General features: G+C 37.2%; 1 protein-coding gene across 3 annotated transcripts in view; it reads right to left on the minus strand.

Moving 5' to 3' along the window:
• The window catches only part of KCTD3 (potassium channel tetramerization domain containing 3), a 70,760-nt gene that overhangs the window by 36,748 nt on the left and 16,973 nt on the right, over positions 1–17,039 (minus strand). For all 3 annotated transcript variants that reach the window (XM_032647305.1, XM_032647295.1, XM_032647293.1), the window contains exon 9: positions 7,472–7,662. In XM_032647305.1, the coding sequence (XP_032503196.1) occupies positions 7,472–7,662 (191 nt within the window). The remainder of the gene's footprint in view (positions 1–7,471; positions 7,663–17,039) is intronic.

Consider the following 17,039-nt stretch of genomic DNA (forward strand, 5'->3'; position numbering starts at 1 on the left):
AGCAGCAACGTCTTATGTAAGTTATAACAAAGGCGCTCAGCCTCTGGGGAAGCTCTATCATGGATACACCAGTCCTAACAATTTTGTTCGGATGGTGCCGTCAGGTCCTAAAGAATATTTGTAACAACAAATAATCTCTTTTACATGAACAAATTACCATCTACCATCTCATAAGGTAGCTACTGACCACACCCTTTGTTTTTGGGGGGGAAAGAAAGCAAGGCATAAAATCTCCTTCACTAATTGGTATGTTACAAGTGGCAATTTGAAAAAAACAAACAAAAAAAAACCCACAACTGATTTCTTTTCTGTATACTTACCAGTATATTATAATTTCAAATTTTTTAAAGTATTTTTTTTTTCCCTAAAGTTTTAGAGGGGACTTTCACTGCCAGTCATGATGGAATAAATGGCATCAGACTATTCCTCACCATAAAAAAAACCTGGCCAAAATACATGAGGCAACTGTTTTTAGGCACCGGACAACGGGAGCAGAAGACCTGAAACAGTAAATACATAAGATCAGCCCCACGGCCACACTGGCTTTCTGTATAAGCTCTCCCGACCACAGCGAGGTGAAACCCAAGGGAAAATCAAGTGAGGGTTTCTCTCAACTGAGAAAGCTGAGATCAGAGTCTAGAGCTGTTGAGGCAGCTAGAATTTATGAACAAGGTATAAGAAAGAAAGAAGGGAAATGCACCAGCGTGGGAGTGGAGATGGCGCAGAATTTGTATAGGGGTTTTCCTATGCCTTGGCTGAGACCAGGGTGCACCTGGGCTGGGTGAGAATCCCCGAGGAATAAAAGAGAGAGGCTGCTGTAGGCCTGGGAGCTAAGTGGAAATAGCAGAGGTCATTTGTGGGTGGATTCAATAGTTCCAGCACAGTAAGACTCACTCTTCAGGCATTCAGTTAAGACTCCAAAAAGATAACACCACACCCTGAGTAGGAGTCATGCCCTAAAATAAAAAACAAAGGTGAAAAAGGCTACCTATCCTTAACAACGCAAAAAAAACAAGCCTAGCAGGATAAAGAGCCTCTGGTAATTTAACTGCCTGCCAGAATAAAACTCACATCTTTTAAGAGAAGACAGCATTGTTACTCCCTACATAATAATAATAATAATTCATACTCCCTACATAATGTATCATGCACAAGCCCAACATATAATTACAACTTCCCAGACATGTGAAGAAGCAGGAAAATGTAACTCAAAATAAATGAGATGGTGCAGACAGTGGAATTAGCAGACAAAAACTAATAAAACAGCTATAATGAATATGTTGCATTTAGCAAAAAATAAGGCATAATGAGTGAATAGACAAGAAATCTCAGCTGAGAAACAAACTAAAACAGAATCAAAAAAGGTAATTTTAGAGTTGAAAAGTCCAGCATCTCAAATAAAAAACTTACTAGATGGGCTTAACTGCAGATTAAATGAATACCGCAGCAAAAGGGCAAAAGACAGTAAAGATATTGATCTAAACTGAAGAAGGGGGAGAAAAGAAATTGGAAAAAAAAAATAGCGCTTCAGTGCCATCTAAGGCCAATATGAAGTAGCCTAAAATGTAACTGAATTTGAAAAAGAGGAAGAGAGAAGAGGGAATGAGGGAGGGATGTTAGGGAGAGGGAAAGGGAGTGAGGTGGGGGGAGTTGGAGAGAAAGAGAGAAGAGTCCTCCCTCAATGGTGTCAACCAAAAATGTCTCCAGACATTTCCACAGGTCCCCTGGAGGACAACATTATCCCTTGTTGCAAACCACTAATCTATGTACAGACCTATTACAAATCAATAATAGGATGACAATCTCATAAAAAGAGGGCAATGATTTTAAGACACTTCTCAAAAACACAGTACAAATGGTCAATAAGGACATGAAAAGATGCTCAATATCATTAGTAGTTAGGGAAATGCAATTAAAACCAACATTAAAATCACTGCACATCCACTAGAATGGCTCAAATTAAGACCGACAATAAAAAAGTGTTGGTAAGGGTGCAGAGCAACCAGAACTCTCACACATTGCTGGCAGAAATGTAAAATGGTAATAACCACTTGGAAGACAGTGGTGCATTTTCTCATAACATAAACCATACACTTTTCACAGGTCCCAGAAATTCCACTCCTAGATATTTAATTTAAAAAACGTCCAAAGACGCAGATGTAGAGAATGGACTTGAGGACACGGGGAGGGGGAAGGGTAAGCTGGGATGAAGTGAGAGAGTGGCATGGACTTATATATACTACCAAATGTAAAAGAGATAGGTAGTGGGAAGTAGCCGCATAGCACAGGGAGATCAGCTCGGTGCTTTGTGACCACCTAGGAGGGTGGGATAGGGAGGGTGGGAGGGAGACGCAAGAGGGAGGAGATATGGAGATACATGTATATGTATAGCTGATTCACTTTGTTATAAAGCAGAAACTAACACATCATTGTAAAGCAATTATACTCCAATAAAGATGTTTAAAAAAAAAATGTCCAAAGACAGATTGCTACCTTCATAGCAGCTTTATTCCTAATATCTCCAATCTGGAAATAAACCAAATGTCTACCAACAGATGAATGGAGAAACAAATTCTGGAATATTACTTCAATGGAATACCACTCAACAATAAAAAGGGATGAACCACTGATACACTCAACAACATGGATGAATCTCAAAAGCATTCTGTAGAATGAAAGAAGCCAGAGACAGAAGAACACAAACTACATAACTCCACTCATGAAATTCTAGACAAAAGAAATCTAATCTATGCTGACAAAAAGTCTAAACTGCTGTGTAAACAATGTCGTCTATGCTGAACATCTGCTTCCTTTTGGGAATCTGGAATCTTGGTACAGGCTAGGCAGAGGGTACTTAAGTGACTAGCCTCTAGTAATAACCTTGGGTACCAAGTCTCTAGTGAGCTTCTTCCCTGGTAGACATCTCACAAGTTTGTCACAATTCACTGCTGGAAGATTAAGCATGTCCTATGAGATACCACTGGAAGGGAACTCCTGAAAGCTTGTACCTGGTTTCCACTGAACTTCACCCCATGTGTCTTTTCCCTTGTCAATTTTGCTTTGCATGCTTTCACTGTAATAAACCATAGCTCTAAGTACCTCTACGTGCTGAGTCCTCTAAGTCCTCCTAGCAAATCACTGAACCTGGGAATGATCTTGAGGACCAGACACAGATATAGAGGAATGAAGTCCAAGGACTGAGCCCTGGGGCATGCCAAGATTTTGAAATTAGGCAAATAAGGAAGAACTATCAAAAGGAACTGAGAAGAAACAAAGAGCTATAATAAAAATCAAGACAATAAGGTGTCCTAGAAGCCAAAGAAAGAAAGTCTTCAAAAGGAAAAGAGTAATCAACTATATCAAATATTATCAAATGACAGTTCTAACCAGATGAAGACTATAAATTGATCCTAGGATATAGCAGAGTGCAGATCATGGGTCACACTAACAGGAATAGTTTTATAGAGTGGTTGGGGGCATAATTAGAGCAACTTCTAAAGAGAAGAGGAGGATACAGAAACAAGATCAGATAACTACTCTCTCTTGCTTTAAGAGGAACAGAAAAATGAAGTAAAAACTGGGAGAGAACATAGGGTAGTTTTTTCTGTTGATTTTAAGGCAGAATTAAAGCACAGCTGTATGATGATGGAAATGATCCAACAGAGTGGAATAACTTCTAGAGCAATGTCTCCAGTAGGTAGAAGGAAATAGGATATAGTACACAGCTGGATATAAGGAGCTGGCCTTAGATAAGATCAGAGACAATTTAATCACAGTAATAAATGTGATAATAGATTATATGAGCACAGATACACGTAGATGGGCAGATATGACTAAAGGAATTTAGGAAAAGTCTCTCCTTGTTTTCTCTGTTCTCTCAATGAGAATGACAGAAGATGTTGGAAGTTTAAGGAAAAAGAAAAAGGTATGAAACAGTCATCTAGGAGAGTGGCAGAACTGACAAGGGTAATGTAGTAGGATTTCTGGGTAGCCTTTAAAGGCCCACTTGAGAGTAGAGGCCACGGACTGAGACTATTGTTTTGTGTGCATATGCATTTCTTTTTCCCTCACCGCCTTTAATATTCAGGGGGAAAGGTCGATTTGGCCAGGGATGTGGTTTCTCCAGGTAGGTAAGGCAAAGGGAAAGATACAAGAAAACTGAGGCTCTATGCTAGAGTGATTATAATGATGGAATCCAAGCCTATAAAAAGGGAAGTAATGAGTGAAGATCCCAGTGGAGTTAAAGAATTTTTGAGTTGGAAAATCAGTTAGTAATTTCAAAGGCATGAAGGATAGTAACCTAGAGGGCAGCTGAGGACTACATCAAGCGTAAATGCAGATGGTATGAGATTTGAAATGTGGGCAGGCGTGGGGACTGGGGGAGTAGCTGGGAGAGAAGGGAAGGAAAATGGCCTAGAACAATGATTGTCTTTAAGTATAGTCTAGGAATCCTTGGTCTCTGAGAACCCTCTGGAACTCTGAAGTCAAGACTATTTTCATGGTGATATTAAAGCACTACTAGCTTTTTTTTTTTTTTTTTTTTAACAAATTCTCATTATCTCAAGAATGTACAGAGGAGTTTTCCAGAGGCTACATGACATGTGATGAGGTCACATTTAGACAACAGCATCTGCATATTGTGTTCTTATATTCTCTAGAATGGTTTATGATGGTAGGCGTGGGGTATAACTAAGTTTCCCAAGACTAACTTAGTTTGGTCTAAATACTTCCACTATGCTTTTATTAGTTGTCTTCAGTTACAACTGCTATAATTATTTTAAAACACAATTTTCCTTGTGCCTACAAAGAAAACCAAGAAATACACTTAGTTGTTTTTGCATATTAGTTTTTAAAATGTTCTGAAAACCTTTAATTTTACCTAAAACTGTTTAAAATATTTTTATTCTAAAATAAATTATTTTTAATGTATTTTTTCTTATACTTAACTTGCCTTTCAATCCATCGCGGCACCATCTAAATCTAACAGTGCTGCAAAGATTACATAGGACATAGTAGAGTTCTTTGATTCAAGGAAGGGAGACTCTAAAACAAACTGAGCAAAACTGTATATAAAAATTTTAATAACAAAAGTAATCTTTCCTTCAACTATATAGATATTAATAACTTGACCTTATTGACCTATGCAACAGAACAATTTTGAACAGTATTATAAAGCCAGCTGTGGGTTCCTTGAGACCAAATACTCAGAGTTTAAAGAAATATTTTTAAATGAAGATGGAAAAAGTGTTTTAAGAGCCACAAATTGTTACAGATTTTCAAACTAGATATGAAAAAGCCACTGAATCATCCTACAGGGTAAGTTATGGCATTGCACTGGCTAGAGGGCACACAATCACTGGGAGACTGAGAAAGCTTAGGACAGATGGCGATGGTGAAAGCCCTGCCAGATGAAATGTCAGTAAAAGAAACCACAACACTGGCACTTTTCAATGACACAGTAAGTCCTCGAATTAAAGACTGGTGCAGACAGTAGGTTGTCTGCAAAACTGCATTTTTGTCTTACAAAAACGAATACACAGATGTGGCTGGACCTGGTGTTTTGTTTCTGTGCATCCAGTATCAGTACCAGCCAGTCATCAGAGATCTTTTACCTGAGTATCAGCCACAAACACACATGGTGTTGAAATATTCAAAGTGTTGAAAATGTATGAATATCACACTTTATCCTAGAACATTCCTGTTGATCTCTGCACTAATGGTGCAAAGCAATGTTGGGTAAAAAGAGCGAGCACCTTAGCATGAATCAAAGCAGTGGCAGTAAACCGTACTGGTAGTGATTAAATTCTTCTCTGCCACACACCTTCAATGGAAGAAAAAAAGGCTGGCTGAACTTAAGAATTTCCTGGATGAAGCAATCTGTGTTAAGAGTATGTACTGACTAAGTCTCAATTTTGAGTGTATGTCTTCTGAATATTCTGTGTGACTAAGTACCATGACTGTGTCGAGGAGAAGCATCTTCCCAATTGCTGGAGCTGAGAGGAAACCAGCAGCTCTTCTCTTAGCGTACCATTTTCATGTGAAAGCTAGCGACTAACAAACTATGGTAATTCAGATTTGGGTTATTTGGTAGACTTTCCTAAAAAGCAAGAAAAGTGGACCTGTTTACTTTAATAATACAAACTCAGTGTTTCAAGTGAATATCAAGATTCTGGAAAGCGTTATCTGCCACAGCGAGCATGACAACTTCCTAACACAACAGAGTTCAGAGGTGTGATCAGTGGTTATAGTAAAAAAAATTGTGATTTTTTTTTACTCTGCTTGTACAATGAAAGGTATCAACACTTGGAAGATCTACATGACTCAGAATAAACCAACACTTTCCAATGACCAATGCATCCATGTTATAAAATTATGTAAGGACAAAAGATCCATTCAAAGTACAAAACAGATTGATGAATTTTAATTTAAAAGAGTATGATCTGTATGAACAGAGTTCATCGATATCATTTCAAAATTTTGGGACAGAAGCAAACACTATCCACAATTATCTAAAAAGACTATATAAAAATATGGTTTTTTTTCAACTATGTATCTGTGTGAAGCCAAATTCTCTTCATGTAGTTCAACCAGAGTAACAAAACGTAGCAGACTGAAAGCAGAAATAAGTATCAGAATTCAATAAAACATTAAAGAGGTTTACAAAATTGTAAACCATTGCCACTCTTCCACAAAAATTTTTGGAAAATATAGTTATTCTTCATTAAAAATGTTATTTGGGGGCTTCCGTGGTGGTGCAGTGGTTGAGAGTCTGCCTGCCGATGCAGGGGACACGGGTTTGTGCCCCAGTCCGGGAAGATACCACATGCCGCAAAGCGGCTGGGCCTGTGAGCCATGGCCACTGAGCCTGCGTGTCTGGAGCCTGTGCTCCGCAACGGGAGAGGCCACAACAGTGAGAGGCCCGTGTACCGCCAAAAAAAAAAAAAAGTGTCATTCATGTTACCATGCAATGGGCTTATTTATGTTATTTTTTAAATTAATAAGCAGTTACTAAAATTTCAGTTTGAATTCCTATTATTAAATATCATTAGATAAAACCTATACAAAGAAAAACTCTTAATGGTCCTGAACTAGAATGTCAGGTGAAATTTAGAAGAGATTTAAAAGCTTGAGATTTTCTGGCCTAGAAGCAACAAATGAGGAGGAACAAGAAAGTTATTCACCCAATCTTCAGGCCCAGTGGTATGAAACAGGTGGAGAGAAAGCAGCCACCACTAAACAGGATTCAGGAAAAGCACATTCTTATAGAGCAGTCAGGTTTCAGTTTTCCTCCCTCCTTACCAGATCATTCCTCTCACATTGAGCAGTCCTGTATATCACTGGACCCTGAAAATAAGATGCAGCAGCTCTAGCCAACTAATAACTAGTCCAATAACTAGTTTTGCTATTTATGGGCAATCCCTCTTAAACTTCAGAATATTATGTGGAACAGCGTACACAAGATTTTTCCTACCAATTTCACTTCCACTTCCTCCATCTTGGACACTCCATAAGATGATGCTACTCTCTGAGGCAACGGCGACCATTTTGTCTTTGTCTCCATGTGGACCTCCAACCACTTTTGCATTTAGAGCTACTCGTTCAATAGTCCAATCCAAATACGGGCTTGTAAACACTTGTTGCCATCCTGAAGATTCTTTGATTCTGTTAAACAAGAACAGACACATAAGTGAGACTCAGCAGCACTTAAGCAAAAAAACACACACAAATGAATATTCCAAAATAAACTGAATCACAGCTATTTATCTACCTTTATATTTATTAAAAATTTTGTTGATCTATATCCTCTACAAAGCCACATTACTCCTGAGGTACCGTATATTTACATACATAAAACATATAAACCACTTAAAAGGAGCCTAGAGTTCTATACTTCTCCAAAGAATAATTCAGCCAAGTCCTTCAAACTGTAAAAACTTTAGTAACTTAAAAAAAAAAAAAAAAAAAAAAAGTAGTACCTTTCACTTTTCTACACAAAAATTTGGTACTGTGATTATCTATGGATAGAAATAGTCAACAAAAATCAGACTTTCAGGCTAATTATTCTTCCTTTCAGTTACTGATCAGTTATTGTTACTCTTATTAACTGAAACTCAACCAATCGTTTTTTTTTTGAAACTTCAGATGATAGTCTATTCATGGAAACTAAGATAATGGAGTGATCTGGTATATGATGTATACTCCAACACCTTGGCACAATCAAGTGAATAAAATGTGGGGCTTTGGAATCCATTCTCTGAGGACTGGATTTTAAAGGCTTTATTCTAAATGAAAGAAGTCTCATGAGCCTATTCATTCCCCATACGTAAAGACTTATTATCATGACTCAGATTTGCAGTTGGCTGAATAAAAATGCTTTAACTTCTGATAAACACACCTGTAAATTTTTAATAATTTTTTCTGTTCTAACTGAATTTAAGGCTTTCAGACATGTATTCTCTGTGATTACACAGTAAGTCTTCAGACACTTAAAACCTACAGTTAAGCAATCATGACAATAAATGACCTGAACTTTAACTATGGAGTATCTATTTTTTTAAGTTATACCAAACAAGTGATACAAACAAAATTGTAAAGATTCTCTTTGCCTTACCTAAAGAGAACAAATAAATGTGAAGAAAATAAGTGCTCCTTTATATACTACATGACATATTCCCCACAAAAATCAAACTTTAGTATTCATAAATGATGATCACCTAACCTAAATAAAATCACTTTAGCTTCATTTTTGTTTAAAAATGTACAATAAAGTAATACAACTATAATTCACAAAAATATGCAATTCAACCTTCTTATTAATTTCAAGAACTAATGATTTGCTTAAACTTAAAAGCAATACACAGAAATATGTATTATTTTTTCCTAGGCAATGGATGGTCTGTAATTACCTACTTCAGCCACCAGATGGGATTCATGTGTTGAAACACACAAATGGAAATAATTATCTAACAAACTCTAAATACTGACAAACATTGAGAAATGAAATAGAGATGGCTCTTAGGAACTGTCAGACTGAACACAAAGCAAGAATTGTCAGCACTTCAAGAATAATGATAATATGCTGCTATGTGGATGCAGACATACACTAGTTCAAGAAAGAGATGCTGTTCAAGAAAGAGATGCTGTATCTATTTAATGAGGTGAATGATGTAATCTTGTGATCATTAATTGAGGAATATAAATAATAAAGCTAAATACGATCTAATCTTTTTAAAAATAATAAAACTAAATTCGATCTAATCTTTTTAAAAATACTATCTAATCTTTTACAAAGAGTGTACTTCTAAATAATTTTTCTCTAGAAAAATTAGGGGATTATAAAATAAAGAGATGCCAAAAAAGAGTAAAACAATCAGGACAGCATATTTGAGAGGGATTATAACAATTACATAATTTAACTCAGTAAGATATGCGAATTTGCTTCTATTTTTAAGTTAAAATTAAGTACAAAGAAAAAGCAATATTTGCTCTACAATTTTCCATACATGTAATACAAAATTTCACATAAGTAAAACAAGACAGAACAAGCTCAACTGATATTATAGCACTCCATCTCCTTACTGCTGCCTAGTAAACCAATGCTCTGAAGTCGGAAAAGCTATGCCAAGAATATGGTTATCTTCCACATTAAGATCTCAAAGAAAGAGAGTGGAGGGGACATGCCTTACAAGATTTTGAAACTTACTATAAGCATGCTGAACCGCAAATTGTATAACAACAGATACATATGTCAAAGAACCTAAGTGTCTAAAATGGCAATAAGAACATACATACCAACAATTACCTTAGATGTAAATGGATTAAATGCTCCAAACAAAAACACAGACAGGCTGAATGGATACAAAACAAGACCCATATATATCCTGTCAACAAGAGACCCACTTCAGATCTAGGAACACATTCAGACTGAAACTGAGGGGATAGAAAAAGGTATTCCATGCAAACGGACATCAAAAGGAAGCTGGAGTAGTAATACTAGTATCACACAAAATAGACTTTAAAATGAAAACTGTTACAAGAGTTAAAGAAGGACACTACAAAATAATCAAGGGATCAATCCAAGAAGATATAACAATTGTAAATACATATGCACCCAACATAGGAGTACCTCAATATATAAGGCAGATGTTAACACCATGAAAGGAGAAATCGACAGTAACATAATAATAGTGGGGACTTTAACACCCCACTTACATCAACGGACAGATCATCCGGACAGAAAATCAATAAGAAAACACAGGCCTTAAATGACACATTAGAACACATGGACTTAATTGATATTTATGGAACACGCCATCCGAAAGCAGCAGAATACACATTCTTCTCAAGTACACATGGAACATTCTCCAGGACAGATCACATGCTTGGTGACAAAGCAAGCCTCAGTAAATTTAAGAAAACTGAAATCATATCAAGCACCTTTTTCTGACCACACTATAAGGTTAGAAATCAATTATAAGAACAAAACTGTAAAAAAAACCCTCAAACATGTGGAGGCTAAACAATATGCTACTAAGCAACCAATGGATCACTGAAGAAATCAAGGAGGAAATCAAAATAATACCTAGAGACAAATGACAATGAAAACATGACAATCCAAAACCTATGGGACACAGCAAAAGCAGTTCTAAGAGGGAAGTTTATAGCAATACATCTTACCTCAGGAAACAAGAAAAATCCCCAATAAACAACTTAACCTTACACCTAAAGTAGTACGAGAAAGAAGAACAAACAAAACCCAAAGTTAGTAGAAGGAAAGAAATCATAAAGATCAGAGCAGAAATAAATGAAATAGAGACAAAGAAAACAACAGCAAAGATCAATAAAACTAAAAGCTAGTTCTTTGAAAAGATAAACAAAACTGATAAACCTTTAGCCAGACTCAAGAAAAAAAAGAGGGCTCAAATCAATAAAATTAGAAATGAAAAAGAAGTTACAACTTACACCACAGAAATATAAAGGATCACAAGAGACTACTACAAGCAACTATACGCCAATAAAATGGACAACCTAGAAGAAATGGACAAATTCTTAGAAAGGTACAATGTACAACCTTCCAAGACTGAGCCAGGAAGAAACAAAAAATAAGAATAGACCAATCACAAATACTGAAATTGGAACTGTGATTAAAAAACTTCCAACGAAAATCCAGAACCAGATGGCTTCACAGGCGAATTCTATCAAGATTTAGAGAAGAGTTAACACCTAGCCTTCTGAAACTATTCCCAAAAATTGCAGAGGAAGGAACACTCCCAAACTCGTTCTACTAGGCCACCATCACCTTGATACCAAAACCAGACAAAGATACAACAAATAAAGAACATTACAGGCCAGTATCACTGATGAACATAGACACAAAAATCCTCAACACAGGGGCTTCCCTGGTGGCGCAGCGGCTGAGAGTCTGCCTGCCAGTGCAGGGGACACGGGCTCGAGCCCTGATCTGGGAGGATCCCACATGCCGCGGAGCAACTGGGCCCGTGAGCCACAACTACTGAGCCTGCGCGTCTGGAGCTTGTGCTCCACAGCAAGAGAGGCCGCGATAGTGAGAGGCCCGTGCACCGCGATGAAGAGTGGCCCCCGCTCACCGCAACTAGAGAAAGCCCACGCACAGAAACAAAGACCCAACACAGCCAAAAATAAATAAATAAAATTAAAAAAAAAAAAAAAATCCTCAACACAATACTAGCAAACCAAATCCAGCAATACATTAAAAGGATCATACACCATAAGTTAAGTGGGATTTATCACAGGGATGCAAGGATTCTTCAATATCTGCAAATCAATCAGTGTAATATACCACATTTACAAACTGAAGACTAAAAACCATATGATCACCTCAACAGATGCAGAAAAAGCTTTTGACAAAATTCAACACCCATTTATGATAAAAACTCTCCAGAAAGTGGGCACAGAGTGAACATACCTCAACATGATAAAGGCCCTATATGACAAACCCACAGTTAACATCAGTCTCAACAGTGAGAAGCTGAAAGCATTCCCTCTAAGATCAGGAACAAGACAAGGTTGTCCACTTTCACCACTTTTATTCAACACAGTTTTGGAAGTCCTAGCCACCACAATCAGAGAAGAAAAAGAAATAAAAGGAACACAAATTGGAAAAAAAGTAAAACTATCACTGTTTGCAGATGACACGATACTATACATAGAAAATCCTAAAAATGCTACCAGAAAACTACTAGAGCTCATCAATGAATTCAGTAAATTAGCAGGATACAAAATTAGTGCACAGAAATCTCATGCATTACTACATACTAACAACAAAAGGTCAGAAAGAGAAATTAAGGAAACAATCTCATTTACCATTGCAACAAAAAGAAACAATCCCATTTGTCATTGCAACAAAAGGAATAAACCTACCTAAGCAGGCAAAAGACCAATACTCAGAAAATTATAAAACACTGATGAAAGAAATCAAAGACAATACAAACAGATGGAGAGATATACCATGTTCTTGGATTGGAAGAATCAATATTGTGAAAATGACTATACTACCCAAAGCAATCTACAGATTCAATGCAATCCCTATCAAATTACCACTGATATTTTTCACAGAATTAGAATAAAAATTTTACAATTTGTATGGAAACATGAAAGATCCCAAAAAGCCAAAGCAACCGTGAGAAAGAAAAAGCAGAGCTGGAGGAATCAGACTTCCTGACTTCAGACTATACTACAAAGCTGCAGTAATCAAAACCTTATGGTACTGGCACAAAAACAGAAATACAAATCAATGGAACAGGATAGAAAGTCCAGAGATAAACCCATACACCTATGGTCACCTAATCTATGACAAAGGAGGCAAGAATACACAATGGAGAAAAGACAGTCTCTTCAATAAGTGGTGCTGGGAAAACTGGATAGTTACATGTAAAAGAATGAAATTAGAACATTCTCTGACACCATACACAAAAACAAAATCAAAATGGATTAAAGACCTAAATGTAAGGCCAGATATTATAAAAGTCTTAGAAGAAAACATAGGCACAACACTCTAGATAAATCATAGCAGTATCTTTTTGGATCCATCTCCTAGAGTAATGGAAACAAAAATAAACAAATGGGACCTAATTAAACTTAAAAGCTTTTGAACAGCAAAGGAAACGATAATCAAAATGAAAAGACAACCCACAGAATGGGAGAAAATATTTGCAAACAAAGTGACCGACAAGGGATTAATCTCCACAATTTACAAACAAAGCATGCAGTTCTATATAAAAACAACAAACAACCCAATCAAAAAATCGGCAGAAGATCTAAACAGACATTTCTCCAAAGATACAGATGGCCAAAAAGCACATGAAAAGATGTTCAACATCACTAATTATCAGAGAAATGCAAATCAAAACTACAGTGAGTTATCCCCTCACACCAATTAGAATGGTCATCATCAATAAATGCTGGAGAGGGTGTGGAGAAAAGGGAACCCTCCTACACCCCTGGTGGGAATGTAAATTGGTACAGCCACTATGGAGAACAGTATGGAGGTTCCTTAAAAAACTGAAAATAGAACTACCATATGATTCAGCAATCCCACTCTTGGGCATATATCTGGAGAAAACCATAATTTGAAAAGATACATGCACCACAGTGTTCACTGCAGCACTATTTACAATAGCCAAGACATGGAAGCAACCTAAATGTCCACTGACAGAGGAATGGGTAAAGATGTGATACTTATATACAAGGGAATATTACTCAGCCATAAAAAAGAATGAAATAATGTCATTTGTAGCAATATGGATATACCTACAAATTATCATCCTAAGTGAAGTCAAAGAAACTATCATATGACATCACCTACGTGTGGAATCTAAAAAAAAAAAATAGTAATAATACAAATGAACTTATTTACAAAACAGAAAGAGACTCACAGACTTTGAAAACAAACATGGTTACCAAAGTGGAAACGCAGCAGGGGAGGGATAAATTAGGAGTTTAGGATTAACATATACACAATACTACATATAAAATAGATAATCAACAAGGACCTACTGTAAAGCATAGGGAACTCTACTCAGTATTCTGTGATGACCTAAATGGGAAAAGAATCTGAAAAAGAATGGATATATGTATGTGTATAACTGAATCAACTCTGCTATATACCTGAAACTAAGAGAACATTGTAAATCAACTATACTCCAAAATAAAAAAAAAAAAGACCTGTCTCAGTAGGTGTCTTGTACAAGCTAATTAAAATCCAAACTAGAAAAGTAATATTCACCTCCAAGTTGATGTCTGTCCTATCCATCTGAACTATGGCACTCCTCACCAAATGTGGTAAGCAGAATAATGGCTCCCCAAACATGTCCTCATCCAAACTGCTGAAGCCGGTGAATATGTTACCTTATATGGCAAAGGGGCTTCGCAGTTGTGATTAAATTAAAGAGATGGACGGATTATCCAGGTGCAACCAATGTAATCATAAAGGTCCTTATAAGCAGAGGTAGGAGAGTGGGAGTTAGGGAAGAGATCTGAAGATGCCATGCTGCTGGTTTTAAAGACAGAAAAAGGAACTGTGATCCAAGGAACACAGACGGCCTCTAGAAGCCAGAAAGGGCAAAGAAACAGATTCTCTGCTGGAGCCTCCAAAAGGAACCCAGCCCTGCCAATACCTTGATTTTAGCCCAGCAAGATCTAGTTTGAACTCTTCTGAACTCCAGAACTGAGTGATGATAACTGTGTTGTTTAAGAAACTAAATGTGTGGTAATTTGTTAGAACAGCAGTAAGAAACTAATACAAGTCAGCTATGTTATTTTCTTCTCATAAGTCTCTGCACCTGAAACTTTGTTGTTCAGTTGATTTGTTTGTTAGATGTTTCCACCCCAGTCCACTCCCTTAGGAATAGAAACCATAAGGTGAGGAAGGGCAGCCCTCAGACTGAGCCCACTGCCTGTCCCACTGAGTCAAAGAATTACTAATAATGTTGTCCAAATTGTTTGACATTACTAACACCAGAGACCAGGAACACAGCATTTTTTCTGATGCATTCTTAGGTATCTTCTGTGTGCCAGAGACATGGGAAGCATTGGGATGGAGAGAGGTATTAACAGCTCCTGACACCCAGATCTCAATACAATCACATGGAGCAACAAGGTAATACTGATTGTAAGATGTTTTTGAGCAATTAAAACGCAAATGGAATAGCAATGTTTGGAAGGCTGTAATTTAAAAGAAAGGCATGGTGGGCACAGTGGTGAAGAGCAGTGGCTTTAGACTCAGGATTTAGTTGAGAATCCTGTCACTTCTTTCCTCAGGATGACCTGGGGTACTTTTTTCTCCAAACTGATTTCCTCACTAGTAAAATGGGGACGATGAGATCCATGCCACAGGTTGTTGGAATAATTAAATGAGAAAATGTATACAAGAGCCTTTAGTGTAATGCCTGGCATAAAATAATACCCCAATAAATCATAACTTAAAAGTCCAATTCATTTCTCAATATTTAGAAGCAATTTTTATGGAACTAGATGGTTTCCCAACCTTTTCTCATCAGGAGCCTCTAGAGCTGAGTTATTATTTGTTTTTTAATTGGAGTAAAATTGCTTTACAATGTTGTGTTAGTTTCTGCTGTACAATGAAGTGAATCAGCTATATGTGTACATATATACCCTCCCTTTTGGACCTCCCTCCCATGCCCTCCCACCCCACCCATCTAGGTCATCACAGAGCACCAAGCTGAGCACCCTGTGCTATATACAGCAGGTTCCCACTAGCTATCTATTTTACACATGGTAGTGTATTTATGTAAAACCAAATCTCCCAATTCATCCCACTCTCCCCTTCCCCCTGCGTACACATGTCCGTTCTCTACGTCTATGTCTCTATTCCTGCCCTACAAATAGGTTCATCTGTACCATTTTTCTAGATTCCACATATATGCATTAATATACAATATTTGTTGTTCTCTTTCTGGCTTACTTCACTCTGTGTGACAGACTCTAGGTCAATCCACATCTCTACAAATGACCTAATTTCGTTCCTTTTTATGGCCGAGTAATATTCCATTGTGTATATGTACTGCATCTTCTTTATCCATTCATCTGTCGTTGGACATTTAGGTTGTTTCCATGTCCTGGCTATTGTAAATAGTGCTGCAATGAACATTGGGGAACATGTGTCCTTTTGAATTATGGTTTTCTCAGGGTATATGCCTAGTGTTGGGATTACTGGGTCATACGGTAGTTCTATTTTTAGTTTCTTAGGAAACCTCCATACTGTTCTCCATAGTGGCTGCATCAATTTACATTCACACCAACAGTGCAAGAGGGTTCCCTTTTCTCCACACCCTCTCCAGCATTTACAGTTTGTAGATTTTTTGATGATGGGCATTCTGATCAGTGTGAGGGGATACCTCATAACTCTAGAGCTGAGTTATCTTATTTTGAAGAGCTCTCCCTCCTTCCCACATCTCCCCACTCCTTTCCCCACTCCCAAATCCATAATTTCTGCTCAGTGCTGAAATGATTTGTCACACCAGATTCTGTCAATTAGGGTTTCCCTTTGCCTATTTTCCTTCAAGAGGTGGACCCCAGCCAGATAGAGGGATTTGGAGGTTAGTCAGGAGACTCTCCAACTAAAAACACAACTGTGGTTTGGAGAGGGTACCATACGAAGGCAGAAATATAAGGACACAATGATTCTTTCTTTGTGGTCAAGATGGATGAGCTACATTTATTAGAGCAATTTTGTTTGCCTATGTTGTTGTTCTTTTTTTTTGTTTGTAAAAAACACACTGTATATCAGCATAAAAGCCCTCATTGTTTATTTTCTACTGGACCTTTCTCAATATAACTTTCACTGTTTTCCTTCCAACACCTCACTGCCAAGTTGATTAGAAAGGCAGTTGATTCCACCTCTCAAAGGTTAAACTGTGAAGTTAAACATATGTCCAAGTCTTTCTCTTTAACACATAAAAATGCTTTATCTTGTTTCTCTTCCATCTAACCCAACGCACAAAAATACTCAATCTCCTATTCTGAATTCTCAGCAGATAATG

The sequence above is a fragment of the Phocoena sinus genome, chromosome 1 (assembly GCF_008692025.1).
Source record: "Phocoena sinus isolate mPhoSin1 chromosome 1, mPhoSin1.pri, whole genome shotgun sequence".
NCBI lineage: Eukaryota > Metazoa > Chordata > Mammalia > Artiodactyla > Phocoenidae > Phocoena > Phocoena sinus.